Source organism: Ranitomeya imitator, chromosome 5 (assembly GCF_032444005.1).
Source record: "Ranitomeya imitator isolate aRanImi1 chromosome 5, aRanImi1.pri, whole genome shotgun sequence".
NCBI classification, from domain to species: domain Eukaryota; kingdom Metazoa; phylum Chordata; class Amphibia; order Anura; family Dendrobatidae; genus Ranitomeya; species Ranitomeya imitator.
Genome location: NC_091286.1, coordinates 623,750,736 through 623,767,145, shown reverse-complemented (window position 1 = coordinate 623,767,145; position 16,410 = coordinate 623,750,736). Strand labels below are relative to the sequence as shown.

Here is a 16,410-nt window from a genome sequence, read left to right as displayed (position 1 = left end):
ATCCATGGGCCGCCAGGAGATACTGGAATTTGGGATTTAGTTTTTTTATGTTGATTAAAAAAAAAAAAAAAAAAAAAAAAATGGCCAATTCCCTCTAAAAGGGGGTCTCCAAGTGCCAGTCACTCCCGCATTGGAGGTGATCGTCCCTGATGACGGTGCGTCTGCCAGGACACTGGAACGATTGGCAGATATCAGGCACGCATCCTGCGCACATTGGAAATATTCCTATGGTGAAGGCGACCTGGTAGACATGTTCCGATGCACCGCCGTCCTGCTGCCCCCAATGGGGGAGTGAGCGACACCAGAGAACCCCAGTAAGCATAAATCACACCTCTAAAAACAGAAGGGGCAATGCCGAATCCCAACTACAGTGCAACTGTAAACTACAGACTGATTAAAAAAAAGGAGTTTTTAGATTGTCCAGACATTGAAAAAAAAAAAAAAAAAAAAAAAAAAAAAAAAAATAATAATATATATATATATATATATATATATATATATATATATATATATATATATATATATATATATATATATATATATATATATATATATATATATATATATATATATATATATATATATATATATATATATATATATAACAAAGGCTATGATATACCAAGCGGTGCAAGCCACGCGGGGATCGGTTGTATCAAACGGGTCTTATACTAATAAGAATCGACCACAAAAGTCTGTACATCCTATATCGCAAATCAAAAACTTAAAAAAAAATAAAAAAAAAAAAAGTATAAAAATTTTTGTTGCTCGGAATCATACACAAATGCATAACATGCTTATTGCCACAATATCAGGATTTATTTTCCTATGTAAAAGGCTGGGAACGAAGGTCGATAAGAAGTCGCATCACGTGGAAAGCGAATATACTTCAAAGCAAAACTGCAACAGGGATCCGACAAGGTAAAGTCAACCGAGAAGGGAGGATTTGTTTTGTGTGTCCAGTCTCTGGTGCTTAATAGGTAAAGGAGTCTACCAGCTCGACCCGTCCCTTTTACACTGGCGCAGACATGGAGACCAGCATGCCTAGCGGGGGCGCAGTGCATCTTGATTGATCTGACGTGGTTATTCTGTTTAGCTTTCCGACCTCTGTCTGCCACGTGGGCACCTTCTTGGCCGTCATGTGCCGCCGGGCGTGCTTGGTCAGGTGGTCGCTGCGCATGAACCGGCGATCACACACGGGGCAGGCAAACTTCTTTTCCCCTGTGTGTGTCCGACGGTGTCGGGAAAGTTCATCTGATCTGGCAAATCTTTTATCACATCCTTCCCAGTTACAGCTGAAAGGTTTTTCGCCTGCAAGTTAAAGAGAGATCAATTAGTAAACAATAAAAGATTCGGCGGTCCCAGAAAACACGTTTACGACATGACAATTTAGAAAACGCTATAAAAAGTCAGGTCCCCTCCTCCATCACCAAGTCTTCAGTTTCACTGGTGACTTAGCCAAACATGACTCCGTACCCTTAGGGGATGTCAGTCTTTGGCTACGTTCACATTTGCGTTGTGCGGCGCAGCAACGCATAACGCATGCAAAACGCAGGGTTTTGTGACGCATGCGTTCATTTTTTGCATGATTTTGGCGCATAAAAAACTGCATCATGCAGCGTCCTCTGCGCCCTGACAGTTGCCCCAAAATGACGCATGCGTCACAAAACGCAAGACAACGCATGTCCATGCGCCCCCATTGTTAAATATAGGGGCGCATGACGCATGCGTCGCCGCGGCTGCGCCCGACCCTGCGCCGCACAACGCTAATGTGAACGTAGCCTTTAGGGTACAAGTCTACGGTCACTCTGTGCGACTGCAGACTTGTGTATCCTCACAGAGCGTGCCATCAGGATTCTACAGCATCGGTGCCAGGAAAAGCGGTCACATGCCGACTAGACATACACAGCCTCCCTCAATGGAGACCAGACACGTCTAGTTGGAATGTGGCCAGAAGTACGCAAACTGCATACTTGCAAGTTCAGAGTTGTATGGAGTCATACTAATGTACCCACAGGTGTCTATGAGGCACCCGTGTACCCCCAATTATCATATGTGGACTTTTGGAGGCAGGTTAATACTGGACGTAAACTAGATCTGGTATGCAGAAGATACGCCACATCTATCATGATGACAAGTTTATTTAATCTATCTCATGCCAACTCTTACTTTATGCCAAGATTTTCCATCAACATTTTGGAGTAATTTTCCCACAATTAAGCCATGCCCTTTTATTTAAGTTGAACCCCTTTTTTGCTACTGTGCAGTGATAAGCTAAAATGTCTCAAACACAAATCTGGAACAAGGAATGTAAGGAATAAATTGAGCCAGAGCTCCAGAGCTTTTGGCGTAGTAATGTGGGCCATAATTCCCAGTCTGGATGTAGACGGCAGTGCCCTGGCTGATCGCGGATCTCCTGACCTGAACGTACAGCTTTATAGGTGTGTATGATGCTGTAAGTTCATATCAGGATACCAGCGGTCAATGTATGCACAGACTGTGAAATATGGACGGATGAACCAAACCCAAATATGTCCCACTGAGAATTGGTAAAAATCCAGAAGTCACTGCGCAATTGTCCGAAAGGTGACGTTCCTTCTCTGGATCCTCTGCCCTATAAAACAATAGGGACCTAAGTTCGACCAGGCTAATTTCCCAGCATGTAATGGGTGATGAAACTTGCTGACCAGAGGATATATCATGGCCCCGATTCATCAAAATGGTTGCGCCATAAAAGACTTTGAAAAGTTGCACAATTTTTGCGCAACGCAAAATTTGCACGCAAATTGTGATTTTTGGCAGTTTCTGCAGCTCTACCAAAATACAGGAACTGGAAGGGGGGGGGGGGGTAGGGGGAGGAAGTCATAGCAGGAAGGGGTGTGAACATGCCCACCCATCGAAAGTGTTAGTGTTTCCTGAACGTGGAAACATACCCTGCGTTTTTGACGTTGCGTAGAGCCACAGCGTCAAAAACGCAGCGTCCAGATGTTACAGCATAGTGGAGGGGTTTTAATGAAATCCCGTCTCCACTATGCAGTAAAAAACGCATGCGGCAGACCCGCGTAAACGGACATGTGGCGCATCTTTTCAGAACGCAGCATGTCGTTACAATGAGCAAAACACGCAAGAACACCACAGGTGACCTGCCAGTGACCTCAGGTGCAGATTTGGTCAGGATTTTACCTGCATAAAACCCTGAAGCAAGCCTGAACGTGGACACATACCCTTAGAATTGCATTCACCAAATATGTTACTCCAGTTCTGGGCTGGAGGAACATGTCACTGATAAGATGCTCCTCTTAATGGACTTAGAGCATCTTATTTCTGCTTAACCTTCATTAGGACAGGCATACGAAACGACAGACTTAATAAATCGAGGCCTGGCATAGTCATGAAGCAAACACGCGGCTCACCTGTGTGGGTTCGAAGGTGTGCTTTAAGATGTGAACTTTTAAAATAAGTCTTTTTACAGCCAGTGAAACTGCACACATAGTTGCGTCTCCGGGAGAAGTCCAATTGTGGGGGGCCGCATTGGCCGGAGGTTATGAACACAGGGGCTGGGGCGAGGGGAAGTAACTTTGTGCTCCCGACTGTCATTAGAGTCTGTGAACATTGTGGAGGTGGCTGTGCAACAGGTGCTTGGGGAAGGACGAACATTACGGCCCCCTGAGATATAGGCGTGCCCATAAGGACTGGCTGGGCGAGCGGTGTGGTTTGGGGTAGGATTGGCTTGACGGTATTGCACATCGGTTGCGGAGAAGGCTTTATGAACGCAGAAAGAACACCAGCTTGTGCAGCAACTGGAATCATCTGGCAAAGGACAGGGGGGCTCGAAACGGGGACAGGAGCCATGGGGTTGGTCTCAGTTAAGTGTTCATTTTCACATTTCGTCGGCGTGTCTGTCGAAGCAGCGGCTACTTTCCGGCTGCCCATTTCTGCGTGTGGACAGGGCATATCAGTCTGTGGCAGAAGGTGCAGAGGTGAGGAACTTTGTGAGCCATCCTTGTGGGCATGTGTCTCTTTGGTGAGCTTGGAATGTTTGACTTCACATGTCTTATGGGATAAGTTTTGACCAGCCGGCACGCTTCCCATGGAGAGTAGTTGGGGAACGTGATGAAAGGCGGAAGTGTCGGCCGTGTGGCGTATGACGCTGGTCACCATTGCCCTGCAAGGCTGAGACTTTGTAGAAACGGCCAACTCTTGAGAAGACTCCAGGCTGTGGATCCCTTGCGGGAATGACTTGGACACAGATGAGGAGGACACCAAACAATGGGAATCGCTAGCCATCACGGTCACCGGTTTGGAGTAGGTCACTTGGGAGGCAGGAGGGAGTGTGGTGCACGGTTCAGCAAATTCTGGACTGTGTGGAGGGGTCATGCACTGGGAAAAAAAAAAAAAAAAACAACGAGTGAGGTCAGGTAAAGTGCGATATCAGCATCTAGGCACATTTTTGGAAACTCTTGAACTGCAACTAAAATTACAAAGATATTTCCATTACTAATATAGGAGGAGGCGAGTTAGCTGCAGCCATAGCTCTAGCAGACCGCGCAAAGCGACTTTAGCTCTACCACTCAATGTAAAATGAACAGGCTTAAAGGGGTCAGCCAGGCTATATTAACCTGTTACATGCCGCTACAGATCAAGACTGTAGAATCTAAGAAGTAGGAATTGGGGTCAAGTGTTCTAACATGATTGCAGGGCGTTTGTGGCCGCCATGTTTGTAAATCTAGGTATCCCAGATTACAGGATTGAGGTGTAACATACACGAGATTGAGTCATCGCAGCTTCAAATCCCATAGGGGATAATTTAAAGAAATGTACAGAGGAAAAATACAAAAACTATACCACACTATTTCTTGGGATGTAAATAAAATGAAAAAAAAAAAAATTTGAATAATAAGAGATCAGAATGTTGTATACGGACCCCAAAATAGTAATGACATAAATTACAGGTTATGTGGCAAGAAGACAGCCACGATACAGCTCGTGATGAGTGAATGTGCCCGGATAAGGTGTTATCTGAGCATGCTCGGGTGCTAACAGTGCCATCGGCGTGCTCAAATAATATGCTCGAGTCCCTGCAGCTGCATGTCTCGCGGCTGTTAGACATGCAGTCCTTGCATGTGTTGCGACTGTCGAACAGGCCGCGAGATATGCAGCCGCGGGGACTCAAACCCATTTTTCGAGCACACTGAAGACACTCCGTTAGCACCAGAGCATGCTCAGATAAAACGTTATCCGGGCATATTCACTCATCACTATTCTCTATGATTTGAAAAAAAAAAAAAAAAAAAAAAGAAGGAGAAGAAAAAAAATCTAAAGCGAAGAGGAACGCCATTGTCACCAAAAAAAAACGACATAAACCTGGTGCCGGCCCTGCTCGGCACAAACTGATCTGTTGTTCTCAGCTCCACCAGCGGCTGGATGTAAACGGTGAACGGAACCAGAATAGTACTACTCTGTACACTGTGTAGTGGCCGTTCTCAGATACTGCAGATCAACTCATATTGAAGTACACAGGAGCTGAATTTATTATTATTATTCTCTTTATATAGCGCCAACATATTCCGCAGCGCTTTACAGTTTTGCACACAATCTAAATTGCCTATCAGTATGTCTGTGGAGTGTGGGAGGAAACCGGAGAGCCTAGAGGAAACCCACGCACACATGGGGAGAACGTTCAAACTCCTTGCAGATGTTGTCCTTGGTGGGATTAGAACCCAGGACCCCAGCGCTGCAGTGTAACGATGCTAACCACTGCGCCACCGTGCTGCCCATCTGTAGTACCACAGTAGTGACCACTACACAGTGTGCAGAGCTCGGCTGTTCTGGCTCCATTCACATACAACCGCTGGGGAAGCCAAAAACAGTTGATCGTTGACGGTGCCGGGTGTTAGACCCCCAATCTGACATTGAGGACCTAAGCTGAGGACACAGTAAAGCTGGAGAACCTCCGTAAACATACTATGTGTCTTGTAGCATTTTTCCAGGCCTAAAATTATTGCATTAGTGTCATACAGAAGGCTGAGGCTATGTGCACACGTTGCGGATTTTTCCAGACTGATTTTCGTAAATCCGCAAAGCGGATTTCACCTGCGGATTCCTATTATGGAGCAGATGTAAACCGCTGCGGAATCCACACAAAGAATCGACATGCTGCGGAATAAACAACGCAGTGTTTCCGTGCGTTTTTTTCCACAGCATGTGCACTGCGGATTTTGTTTTCCATAGGTTTACATGGTACTGTACTGAGCATAAAGGATCAGATATCCATTAGATACGTAGAAAAGGCTAGTATGCATAGCCTACTCAGATCTCAAATTTCATCATGTAAAATATATATATCAGCGTTTCGCTTCAGCTTTGACGAGGGAGACTGAGAAGAGGCCCATCGCATTGCATTTTATATAAAATGGGACCAATCAAAAAGTGCACGGTGCAGATAAACAAGTGAGCGGCAGAGCTAGATTACCATGCATGGTACAGCCGCCATCATCTTCCGGAACAGGGGACGCGTCTGAAGCTGGAGCGAAACGCGCGTCGGGCCGTGCGGGTTCACCATCGGGGTATGTATAAATATGGCAACATAATACCGTAGGATAACTACATCTGATGCATGGATACGGTATGCACTATAGGGATTAGGCTATTGCTGACTTGATATCCCCTATGTTTATATTAACTACTTATCTTCTTTTTGCTTATCCTTTCGGGGAAATTTAGCATTTATGCACTGCGATCACTTTATTCTGAGTATTCACTTGATATATATATTTTAAAATGATGAAATTTGAGATCTGAGTAGCCTATGCATACTAGCCTTTTCTACGTATCTAATGGATATTTGATCCTTTATGCTCAGTAAATTATAGAGGTATTTATTGTATTTTATCTATTACATTTAGCATCAACTTGATATACCGTATGTATTTATTGCCCATACCCTTGCACTCTATTGCCACCTGGTGGTCTGTTCCCTTACTGTAATGTTGTGACTATTTGTTCAATAATAAACTATATTTTTTTTTTCTGAAGATTCTTTGGTTGTGCATCATATTTGTAGGTTCTGATTACTCTGATAGATATATAACTATAGATATATTTATTCGTCTGGAGCCTAGATTATATTAAATGTTATCAACCATGGTCAAAATAACTGCAGGCTCTACCAGTGGTGCGCAGGCCTCAAACAGCTCATAATTTAGATTGTGAGCCCCATCGGGGACAGTGATGATACTGGGTGAAAAAATGTAAAGCGCTGCGGAATATGTTAGCGCTATATAAAAATAAAGATTATTATTATTATTATATGATGCTCCAGGGGTTTAATCTCCTCAGGGAGGTTACTATGGTGAAGAGCCTCCATAAACAATAGCTCCTTCCAACTCTAATGATGGCAAACGTGAGGATCCAGGTCCACCTGAGGGGCCTTGTAGCGTCTCATTAAGCAAAAAACTTGGGATGTCCGTACATCACAAACCAAGATGTACGCATTACCACCCAAATTTAGGTCAACGTCGGACATAAACCTGTCAGGCCCTGTAGCACCCATTCTTGCCCACATTGTAAAAGTGGCCCAAATAACTTAATAGATCCCCATTAGGGTTTTGATAAGTGAGGCCTACCAATTAAATGGCCACCGTTGCCCATAGCAACCAATCAGAACTCTGCTTCCATTTTCCCAGAGTAGATTAAGGCTACTTTCACACTAGCGTCGGAATTTCCCCGTCGCAATGCGTCGGGGAGAGATTCCGACGCTAGCGTTTAACGTATTGCACAATGGGTGCAGTGGATGCATTTCTCCGGCGCATCCGCTGCCCCATTGTGAGGTGGAGGTGCGGGGAGGTGGGGGCGGAGTTCCGGCCGCGCATGCGCAGTCGGAAAAAGCGGTCCGTCAGGAGCAAAAAACGTTACATGTAGCGTTTTTTGTTCCCGACGGTCCGCAGAAGCACGACGCATTCGCCGCTCGACGGATGCGACGTGTGGCAATCCGTCGCAAATGCGTCGTTAATACAAGTCTATGGGGAAAAAACGCATCCTGCAAGCACTTTTGCAGGATGCGTTTCTTCTGCAAAACGACGCATTGTGACGGACTGCAGAAAACGCTAGTGTGAAAGTAGCCTAAGAAATGAGAGCTGAGCTCAGATTGGTTGCTACGGGCTAGAAAGTAAAACCTGTCTTTATTGCCCACAGCAACCAATTTGTTATGCTTTGGTTATATGGCGCCATCATATTCCACAGCGCTGTACAGACATTACCACTACTGACCCCATCAGGGCTCACAGTCTAACTTCCCTATCAGTAGGCCTTTGCGTGTGGGACGTACTCAGATGAAATCAACGCAGACATGGGAGAACCACACTGGGTGTTAGATTCTTACCAACGTGGCTAAAGAGTGGAACTCTCTGGTCATGGATAGAGGCGATTCACAATGCAAGATGAAGTCGGAGGAGTCGGAGGCGGGAGTCAGCGGCCGCATCTTCAGCATGTCGCCTTTCTGGCTTCGTTGGCCCCAGGAACTCATACAGACCAAAGCCTCCACGGCTTCAAAGTCATTCTGCTCCAAGGTGCTGCAGGACGATCTCTCACTGTCATGTCTCTTCCTTTCCAGTATGGACTCACAGATGTCCATGAAGTCAACCTATGGTCCAAAAACAAAAAAAACAAACCCACGGAACCATTATTATAGCACGCGTTACCGGGATACAAGACTGACAACATCTTACAATCAAGATGACACCTTGGTGGTTTTATAAACCATTGCTACACCCAAGCAAAATATACACAAACCAAGAAAAAATACAACATTTCAGATAATCACATATGGACCACCAATAGATTTAAAGTCTGGGTGGTTCACATTACACACTGCATAGTATAGAAGATGCACAAGCTCCTACAGCTGCAGGGGTGGGAAGCTGGCTGTCAGACACGGCCAGACTCCCCACTCCTATCGCTGTATAGAAAGCGCCGAGGAAGCAGGAATTGCTGGGCCCTAAGAGACCCAGTCAGCTCTGCTATGCAGTCATATATATATATTGAATTGTCCCCAAAGGTCTTTTATGACTTCGTGGTGGGCACCATATGCTAAATAAATAAATAGGAAGGGGGGAAAGTTGCTACTAATCCAAATCACTGTTGCAAGCCATTCACCCCCCCCCCCCCCATCCCCCTCTTTAAAAAAAAAAAAAAAAAAAATTTAAAAAGAGTGTCCAATAAATAAAAATAATTACAGAAAGATTACAAAAAAATTTATACGCATGTTTCTTTATTTTCCCACCCACATCGGAAAAACAAAAATTAGGCCCCACATCTCAAAAGAAAATAAATAAATTATTTGAATGTCTGGATAAGAAAAGGTGCAGGTCTTTACACTGCATGTATGATGGAAAAAAAAAAGAAACCTGAAAATGTGCCTGGTCAGGACTGGGGTTAAATGAGATCCCATGCGCTCAGCACTGCTCCGATGACAGGTTCTAATATATCACTGCAGCCAGGACTGAAGCTGCTGTTCCTAATAATCATCATAAAGGTAAATGTGCAGTATAATTAGGTCATTTCTGGAATCGAGCACTTTCATAGAGCTATAAATCACTTATGATATATTTGTAACATGACATCACCCAGGTCAGGGGTCACTCCACACCCACTCATGTTCTGTACCGGCAGCGCATGCAGCTGTGAACTAAGCCGGCAGGACAGAAAATGTGACTGTTCCCAGAATGACGCTTCTACTTGGCTTTATTAATGGTATGTAAAATATCGTCTCATATCTATAAGTGCAGACAAATCTTTACTCCCACACACTGGATCCAGCCCTCTTATATTCACACCGCTCATTTCTATCTATCCATCTGTAATTCACAGGTAGACGCTGTCTTCAGCGAGAGTCCAGAGTTTCCGCTCACTGAGATAGAGGTGACGGTTGGTGCTCATAGAGTTCTATGCAGAACTGTAACTGTCCTTTCAGGAGAACTCACAGCAGAATGTCTGCCTTCCGCTAGCTCCTCCCCCTTCATAGAAATTTAAAAGCACCAACTGTCATCTCCTATCTCAGCAATGGGAAAATGCAGAGTCCTGGAGGAGAAAGAAGCAGATTTCCCTGAGAAGATATACTACAGAGTTGCTTATTTTCATGTGTACTATGGATTTATGAAATGTCTGTATCTCTCCCCATATATTACCCATCTGGGCAGCACGGTGGCTCAGTGGTTAGCACTGCAGCGCTGGGGTCCTGGGTTCAAATCCCACCAAGGACATCTGTAATGAGTCTGTATGTTCTCCCCGTGTTTGCGTGGGTATCCTCTGGTTTCCTCCCACACTCCAAAGACATCCTCATAAATGTACAATGTGAGCCCCGATGGGGACAGCGATGGTGATGTCTGTAAAGTGCTGTGGAGCAATAATATTCTATCTTCCCATTGCTATATATTTAGAGGTTTGTTCACGCCTATTATGTCCATCTTTGTATTTCCTTAGAGGAACAGAAAAGTAAAGACCAGAAGGCAGTGATGCCCCCCCCCCTCCTCGTGAGACCCCGATACAGTCACTTGTAGGTGTCTTCAGTCCTTCTATTGTAATGACATATTTAACATTTAATGCCATCTACCTACACTCTATGTAGAATGCCGCCATATCTATATTATTTTGGTTACGTTTTGCTGATATAGCGCCATCATATTCCACAGCACTTTATAGATATCATCTCTGTCCCCATCGGGGCTCACAATCTCCGTTCCCTATCAGTATGGTCTTCGGAGTGTGGGAGGAAACCCAGGCGAACACGGGGAGAACATACAGACTCCTTACAGATGGGGGTTTGTACTCAGGGCTGCAAAGTGACAGTGCCAACCACTGAGCCACCCTGCCGCCCAGATTGTATCAGTCACAGGACAAAAGCAAAGAAAACAAAATGTGGAGACGCTAAACGATGTCACACACAGTGGTTTATTCCAGAAATGGATGGTGGGAAGAGGATGGAGCGGAGCGCGGCCTGTTCTATATGTGAGGCGTCCTCAGATGACCTGCAGCAACATGGAGACTGAGGTACCCAGCAAGCAGGGGATTGTGGGAAATAACAGCATATCTATAGTGATATATCTATAGTGATCCTATGAGAATAGAGGAATAGTGATCTCCAGCAGAGCCGGGGACATCTGCACCCATCAGGCCACAGTGTTCACCCACAGCCCTGTGTAATCCCAGACATCAGCACCTACAGATGAGCAGAGCTGAGAGCACAGAGGAAGCGGCCACCACAGCAGCCAGGGTCATTTCCGGCCCAGTGACCAGTCCTCCGCAGGCCAAGAGTGCACTAAGGGTTAACCTTACATGCCCCAACCACAGGACAGCTTAGTCATCATTCCCTGTGGTCTTTCATGCGTTTAAGCACTGCACAACAAAGGGTTAATCACAACACACAGAACTGTCCAATCTCTGCATGAAGCCACGCTGGGGGTTGTAGTGCAGCGCTGATCCCAGCGGACGATGGGAGTCGTGTCACCAGCTTATCGGAGACAACAAGCGGTGACCCCACCCGAGGAGACAAGAGGGCAACGGATCCCAAACTCTGCCCCTCTCCACCCATGGGGGCGGCGGCTAGGGGGATCCAAATATAGCTTTCCAAAACGTCACCCATTAAACTAGCCATGTGAGGGGGGCAGGACCAGGAAAGCAGGCGGCAACAAGGGGCGGCAACAAGGGGCGGCGTGTGGGTTCAAAATCCAGCCAGAAAAACACAGGGGCGGCGACAGGATGCAAGGGGTTAATGCCAAAGAAACTGCATCTATTGTGTCATTGTAAGAATCGGGTGTGATCGGAGCGTTACTATGTGGCAGCAACACAGACCATAGCGGTGTACACACAAATAATGGCAACCGGCACAGAAGAACCCCAGCTCCTACTACTGCGCCCCCAGCCCAGACCCCTGCACCCCCAGCCCAGACCCCTGCACCCCCAGCCCAGACCCCTGCACCCAGCTCCTACCACTGCACCCCCAGCCCTGTACTCCAGCCCAAACCCCTGCACCCCCAACCCCTGCACCCCCAGCTCCTACCACTGCACCCACCACTGTACCCCCATCTCCTACCACTGCACCCACCACTGTACCCCCAGCCCAAACCCCTGCACCCCCAGCCCAGACCCCTGCACCCAGCTCCTACCACTGCACCCCCAACCTCTGTACTCCAGCCCAAACCACTGCATCTCCAGCTCCTACCACTGTACCCACCACTGTACCCCAGCTCCTGGTACTGCACCCCAGGATTAACCCTCTGCTCGCCACATGCAGTGCAGACACAGACATCGATGCCAGCCCTGGCAGACTATTGTGCCATGTCTGACCCCAATCCCAGCCCATTACAGACATGTCTGGACACAGCTGATCCCCTCCTCCTACACGGGCACTGTCCACCCATCAGGGTGCACGTACACAGCTGCCAATACTGAGGGGCACCGGCAGATCTACACACAACCCTGAGGTACTTACAGCTGGCGATGGCTGCTGCCTGTCTGCTGGGCTGCCGTTCAGCATGATGACTGGCTGGTGCACGGTAACAAAGGATGGAGGAGCAGCAGGTCCTGGTGCCGCCTGCCGGAGCCTGGGCGCTCATCAGCAATAACAAGCTCGCCTTCTTTGCATTGGGGATGTCATGTTGCATGGGAGGGCCGGCGTGCAGAGCACGCACACAGCCACCAGGGGGCGGGGAAGGCAAGATGAGGACAGAGCTCTCACGGCAGCGAGAGCCACCGGCCAATCAGAAGCGCGGCTCCCATAGCTCCACAGCCAATGGCAGAGCTGCCGGGGAGCGTGATCAGCTCGTGTAGAGAGCGTGCTGAGTGTGCCGGGTGAGAGAACTGGAAAGTAGGGAAAAGGTCGCGCGACTCAAGGGGCGGAGCCAGAGGGAGAGTGCGGCTGTCACTCACATACACGCCCAGATCCCGCCCACATAGAGTTATAATAACGTGTGCGGCAGTGATAAATAATAGCGCCTGCAGAGTGTATGTGTGCGCCAACCCCTCCACTGTATATGCGCCCCCCTCCACTGTATATGCGCTCCCCTCCACTGTATATGTGCCCCCCTCCACTGTATGTGCGCGCCCTCCTCCACTGTATATGTGCCCCCCTCCACTGTATGTGCGCGCCCCCCTCCACTGTATATGTGCGCCCCCCCTCCACTGTATATGTGCGCCCCCCCTCCACTGTATGTGTGCTCCCTCCCTCCACTGTATATGCGCCCCCCTCCACTGTATATGTGCGCCCCCCCTCCACTGTATATGCGCCCCCCTCCACTGAATGTGCGCGCCCCCCTCCACTGTATATGCGCCCCCTCCACTGTATGTGCGCGCCGCCTCCACTGTATGTGCGCCCCCCTCCACTGTATATGTGCGCCTCCCTCCACTGTATGTGCGTGCCCCCCTCCACTGTATATGCGCCCCCCCTCCACTGTATGTGCGCGCCCCCTCCACTGTATGTGCGCCCCCCCTCCACTGTATATGTGCCCCCTCCACTGTATGTGTGCGCCTCCCTCCACTGTATATGCGCCCCCCTCCACTGTATGTGTGCCCCCCCCTCCACTGTATGTGTGCGCCAACCCCTCCACTGTATGTGTGCCCCCCCCCTCCACTGTATATGTGCCCCCCTCCACTGTATGTGTGCGCCAACCCCTCCACTGTATATGTGCCCCCCTCCACTGTATGTGTGCCCCCCCCTCCACTGTATGTGTGCGCCAACCCCTCCACTGTATATGCGCCCCCCTCCACTGTATATGCGCCCCCCTCCACTGTATATGTGCCCCCCTCCACTGTATGTGCGCGCCCCCCTCCACTGTATATGTGCGCCCCCCCTCCACTGTATGTGTGCGCCTCCCTCCACTGTATATGTGCGCCCCCCCTCCACTGTATATGTGCGCCCCCCCTCCACTGTATGTGTGCTCCCTCCCTCCACTGTATATGCGCCCCCCTCCACTGTATATGTGCGCCCCCCCTCCACTGTATATGCGCCCCCCTCCACTGAATGTGCGCACCCCCCTCCACTGTATATGCGCCCCCTCCACTGTATGTGCGCGCCGCCTCCACTGTATGTGCGCCCCCCTCCACTGTATATGTGCGCCTCCCTCCACTGTATGTGCGCGCCCCCCTCCACTGTATATGCGCCCCCCCTCCACTGTATGTGCGCGCCCCCTCCACTGTATGTGCGCCCCCCCTCCACTGTATATGTGCCCCCTCCACTGTATGTGTGCGCCTCCCTCCACTGTATATGCGCCCCCCTCCACTGTATGTGTGCCCCCCCCCTCCACTGTATATGTGCCCCCCTCCACTGTATGTGTGCGCCTCCCTCCACTGTATATGCGCCCCCCTCCACTGTATGTGTGCTCCCTCCCTCCACTGTATATGCGCCCCCCTCCACTGTATATGTGCGCCCCCCCTCCACTGTATATGCGCCCCCCTCCACTGTATGTGCGCGCCCCCCTCCACTGTATGTGCGCCCCCCTCCACTGTATGTGCGCGCCCCCCTCCACTGTATATGCGCCCCCCCTCCACTGTATGTGCGCGCCGCCTCCACTGTATGTGCGCCCCCCTCCACTGTATATGTGCGCCTCCCTCCACTGTATGTGCGCGCCCCCCTCCACTGTATATGCGCCCCCCCTCCACTGTATGTGCGCGCCCCCTCCACTGTATGTGTGCGCCCCCCTCCACTGTATATGTGCGCCCCCCTCCACTGTATGTGCGCGCCCCCCTCCACTGTATGTGCGCGCCCCCCTCCACTGTATATGCGCCCCCCCTCCACTGTATGTGCGCGCCCCCTCCACTGTATGTGCGCCCCCCTCCACTGTATGTGTGCGCCCCCCTCCACTGTATATGTGCGCCCCCCTCCACTGTATGTGGGCGCCCCCCTCCACTGTATGTGCGCGCCCCCCTCCACTGTATGTGCGCGCCCCCCTCCACTGTATGTGCGCGCCCCCCTCCACTGTATGTGTGCGCCCCCCTCCACTGTATATGTGCGCCCCCCTCCACTGTATATGTGCGCCTCCCTCCACTGTATGTGCGCGCCCCCCTCCACTGTATGTGCGCGCCCCCCTCCACTGTATGTGCGCCCCCCTCCACTGTATGTGCGCGCCCCCTCCACTGTATGTGCGCGCCCCCCTCCACTGTATGTGCGCGCCCCCCTCCACTGTATGTGCGCCCCCCTCCACTGTATGTGCGCGCCCCCTCCACTGTATGTGCGCGCCCCCCTCCACTGTATGTGCGCGCCCCCCTCCACTGTATGTGCGCCCCCCTCCACTGTATATGTGCGCGCCCCCCTCCACTGTATGTGTGCCCCCCCTCCACTGTATGTGCGCGCCCCCCTCCACTGTATATGTGCTCCCCCCTCCACTGTATGTGTGCGCCCCCCTCCACTGTATGTGTGCCCCCCCCTCCACTGTATGTGCGCGCCCCCCTCCACTGTATGTGTGCGCCCCCCTCCACTGTATATGTGCGCCCCCCCTCCACTGTATATGCGCCCCCCTCCACTGTATGTGCGCGCCCCCCTCCACTGTATGTGTGCGCCCCCCTCCACTGTATGTGTGCCCCCCCTCCACTGTATGTGCGCCCCCCTCCACTGTATGTGCGCGCCCCCTCCACTGTATGTGCGCGCCCCCCTCCACTGTATGTGCGCGCCCCCCTCCACTGTATGTGCGCCCCCCTCCACTGTATATGTGCGCGCCCCCCTCCACTGTATGTGCGCGCCCCCCTCCACTGTATGTGCGCCCCCCTCCACTGTATATGTGCGCCCCCCCTCCACTGTATATGCGCCCCCCTCCACTGTATGTGCGCGCCCCCCTCCACTGTATGTGTGCCCCCCCTCCACTGTATGTGCGCGCCCCCCTCCACTGTATATGTGCTCCCCCCTCCACTGTATGTGTGCGCCCCCCTCCACTGTATGTGTGCCCCCCCCTCCACTGTATGTGCGCGCCCCCCTCCACTGTATGTGTGCGCCCCCCTCCACTGTATATGTGCGCCCCCCCTCCACTGTATATGCGCCCCCCTCCACTGTATGTGCGCGCCCCCCTCCACTGTATGTGTGCGCCCCCCTCCACTGTATGTGTGCCCCCCCTCCACTGTATGTGCGCGCCCCCCTCCACTGTATGTGTGCGCCCCCCCTCCACTGTATGTGCGCCCCCCTCCACTGTATATGTGCCCCCCTCCACTGTATGTGCGCCCCCCCCTCCACTGTATGTGCGCGCCCCCTCCACTGTATGTGCGCGCCCCCCCTCCACTGTATGTGCGCGCCCCCCTCCACTGTATGTGTGCGCCCCCCTCCACTGTATGTGTGCGCCCCCCCTCCACTGTATGTGTGCGCCCCCCCTCCACTGTATGTGTGCGCCCCCCCTCCACTGTATATGCGCCCCCCTCCACTGTATATGTGCG

The 16,410-nt window shown here is 50.6% G+C and overlaps 1 protein-coding gene across 1 annotated transcript; it reads right to left on the bottom strand.

Moving 5' to 3' along the window:
• Nucleotides 1-797: 797 nt before the first annotated feature.
• On the bottom strand, nt 798-12,673 carry KLF11 (KLF transcription factor 11). Its single transcript, XM_069728084.1, has 4 exons — nt 12,488-12,673; nt 8,381-8,641; nt 3,414-4,380; nt 798-1,311 (listed from the first exon to the last, which is right to left on the bottom strand). Exons 1-4 carry the CDS (start codon nt 12,530-12,532, stop codon nt 1,013-1,015), a joined length of 1,572 nt encoding a protein of 523 aa, XP_069584185.1. The 5' UTR covers nt 12,533-12,673; the 3' UTR covers nt 798-1,012.
• Nucleotides 12,674-16,410: the final 3,737 nt, after the last annotated feature.

Bases quoted from the DNA above. Each gene is read 5' to 3' on its own strand.
- KLF11 (XM_069728084.1), bottom strand. From the start codon at position 12,532: ATGCTGAACGGCAGCCCAGCAGACAGGCAGCAGCCATCGCCAGCT. The intron at 8,642-12,487 runs GTAAGTACCTCA...TTTGGACCATAG, and splicing joins GGCAGCAGCCATCGCCAGCT to GTTGACTTCATGGACATCTG. The intron at 1,312-3,413 runs GTGAGCCGCGTG...TTTAACTTGCAG, and splicing joins ACACCTTCGAACCCACACAG to GCGAAAAACCTTTCAGCTGT.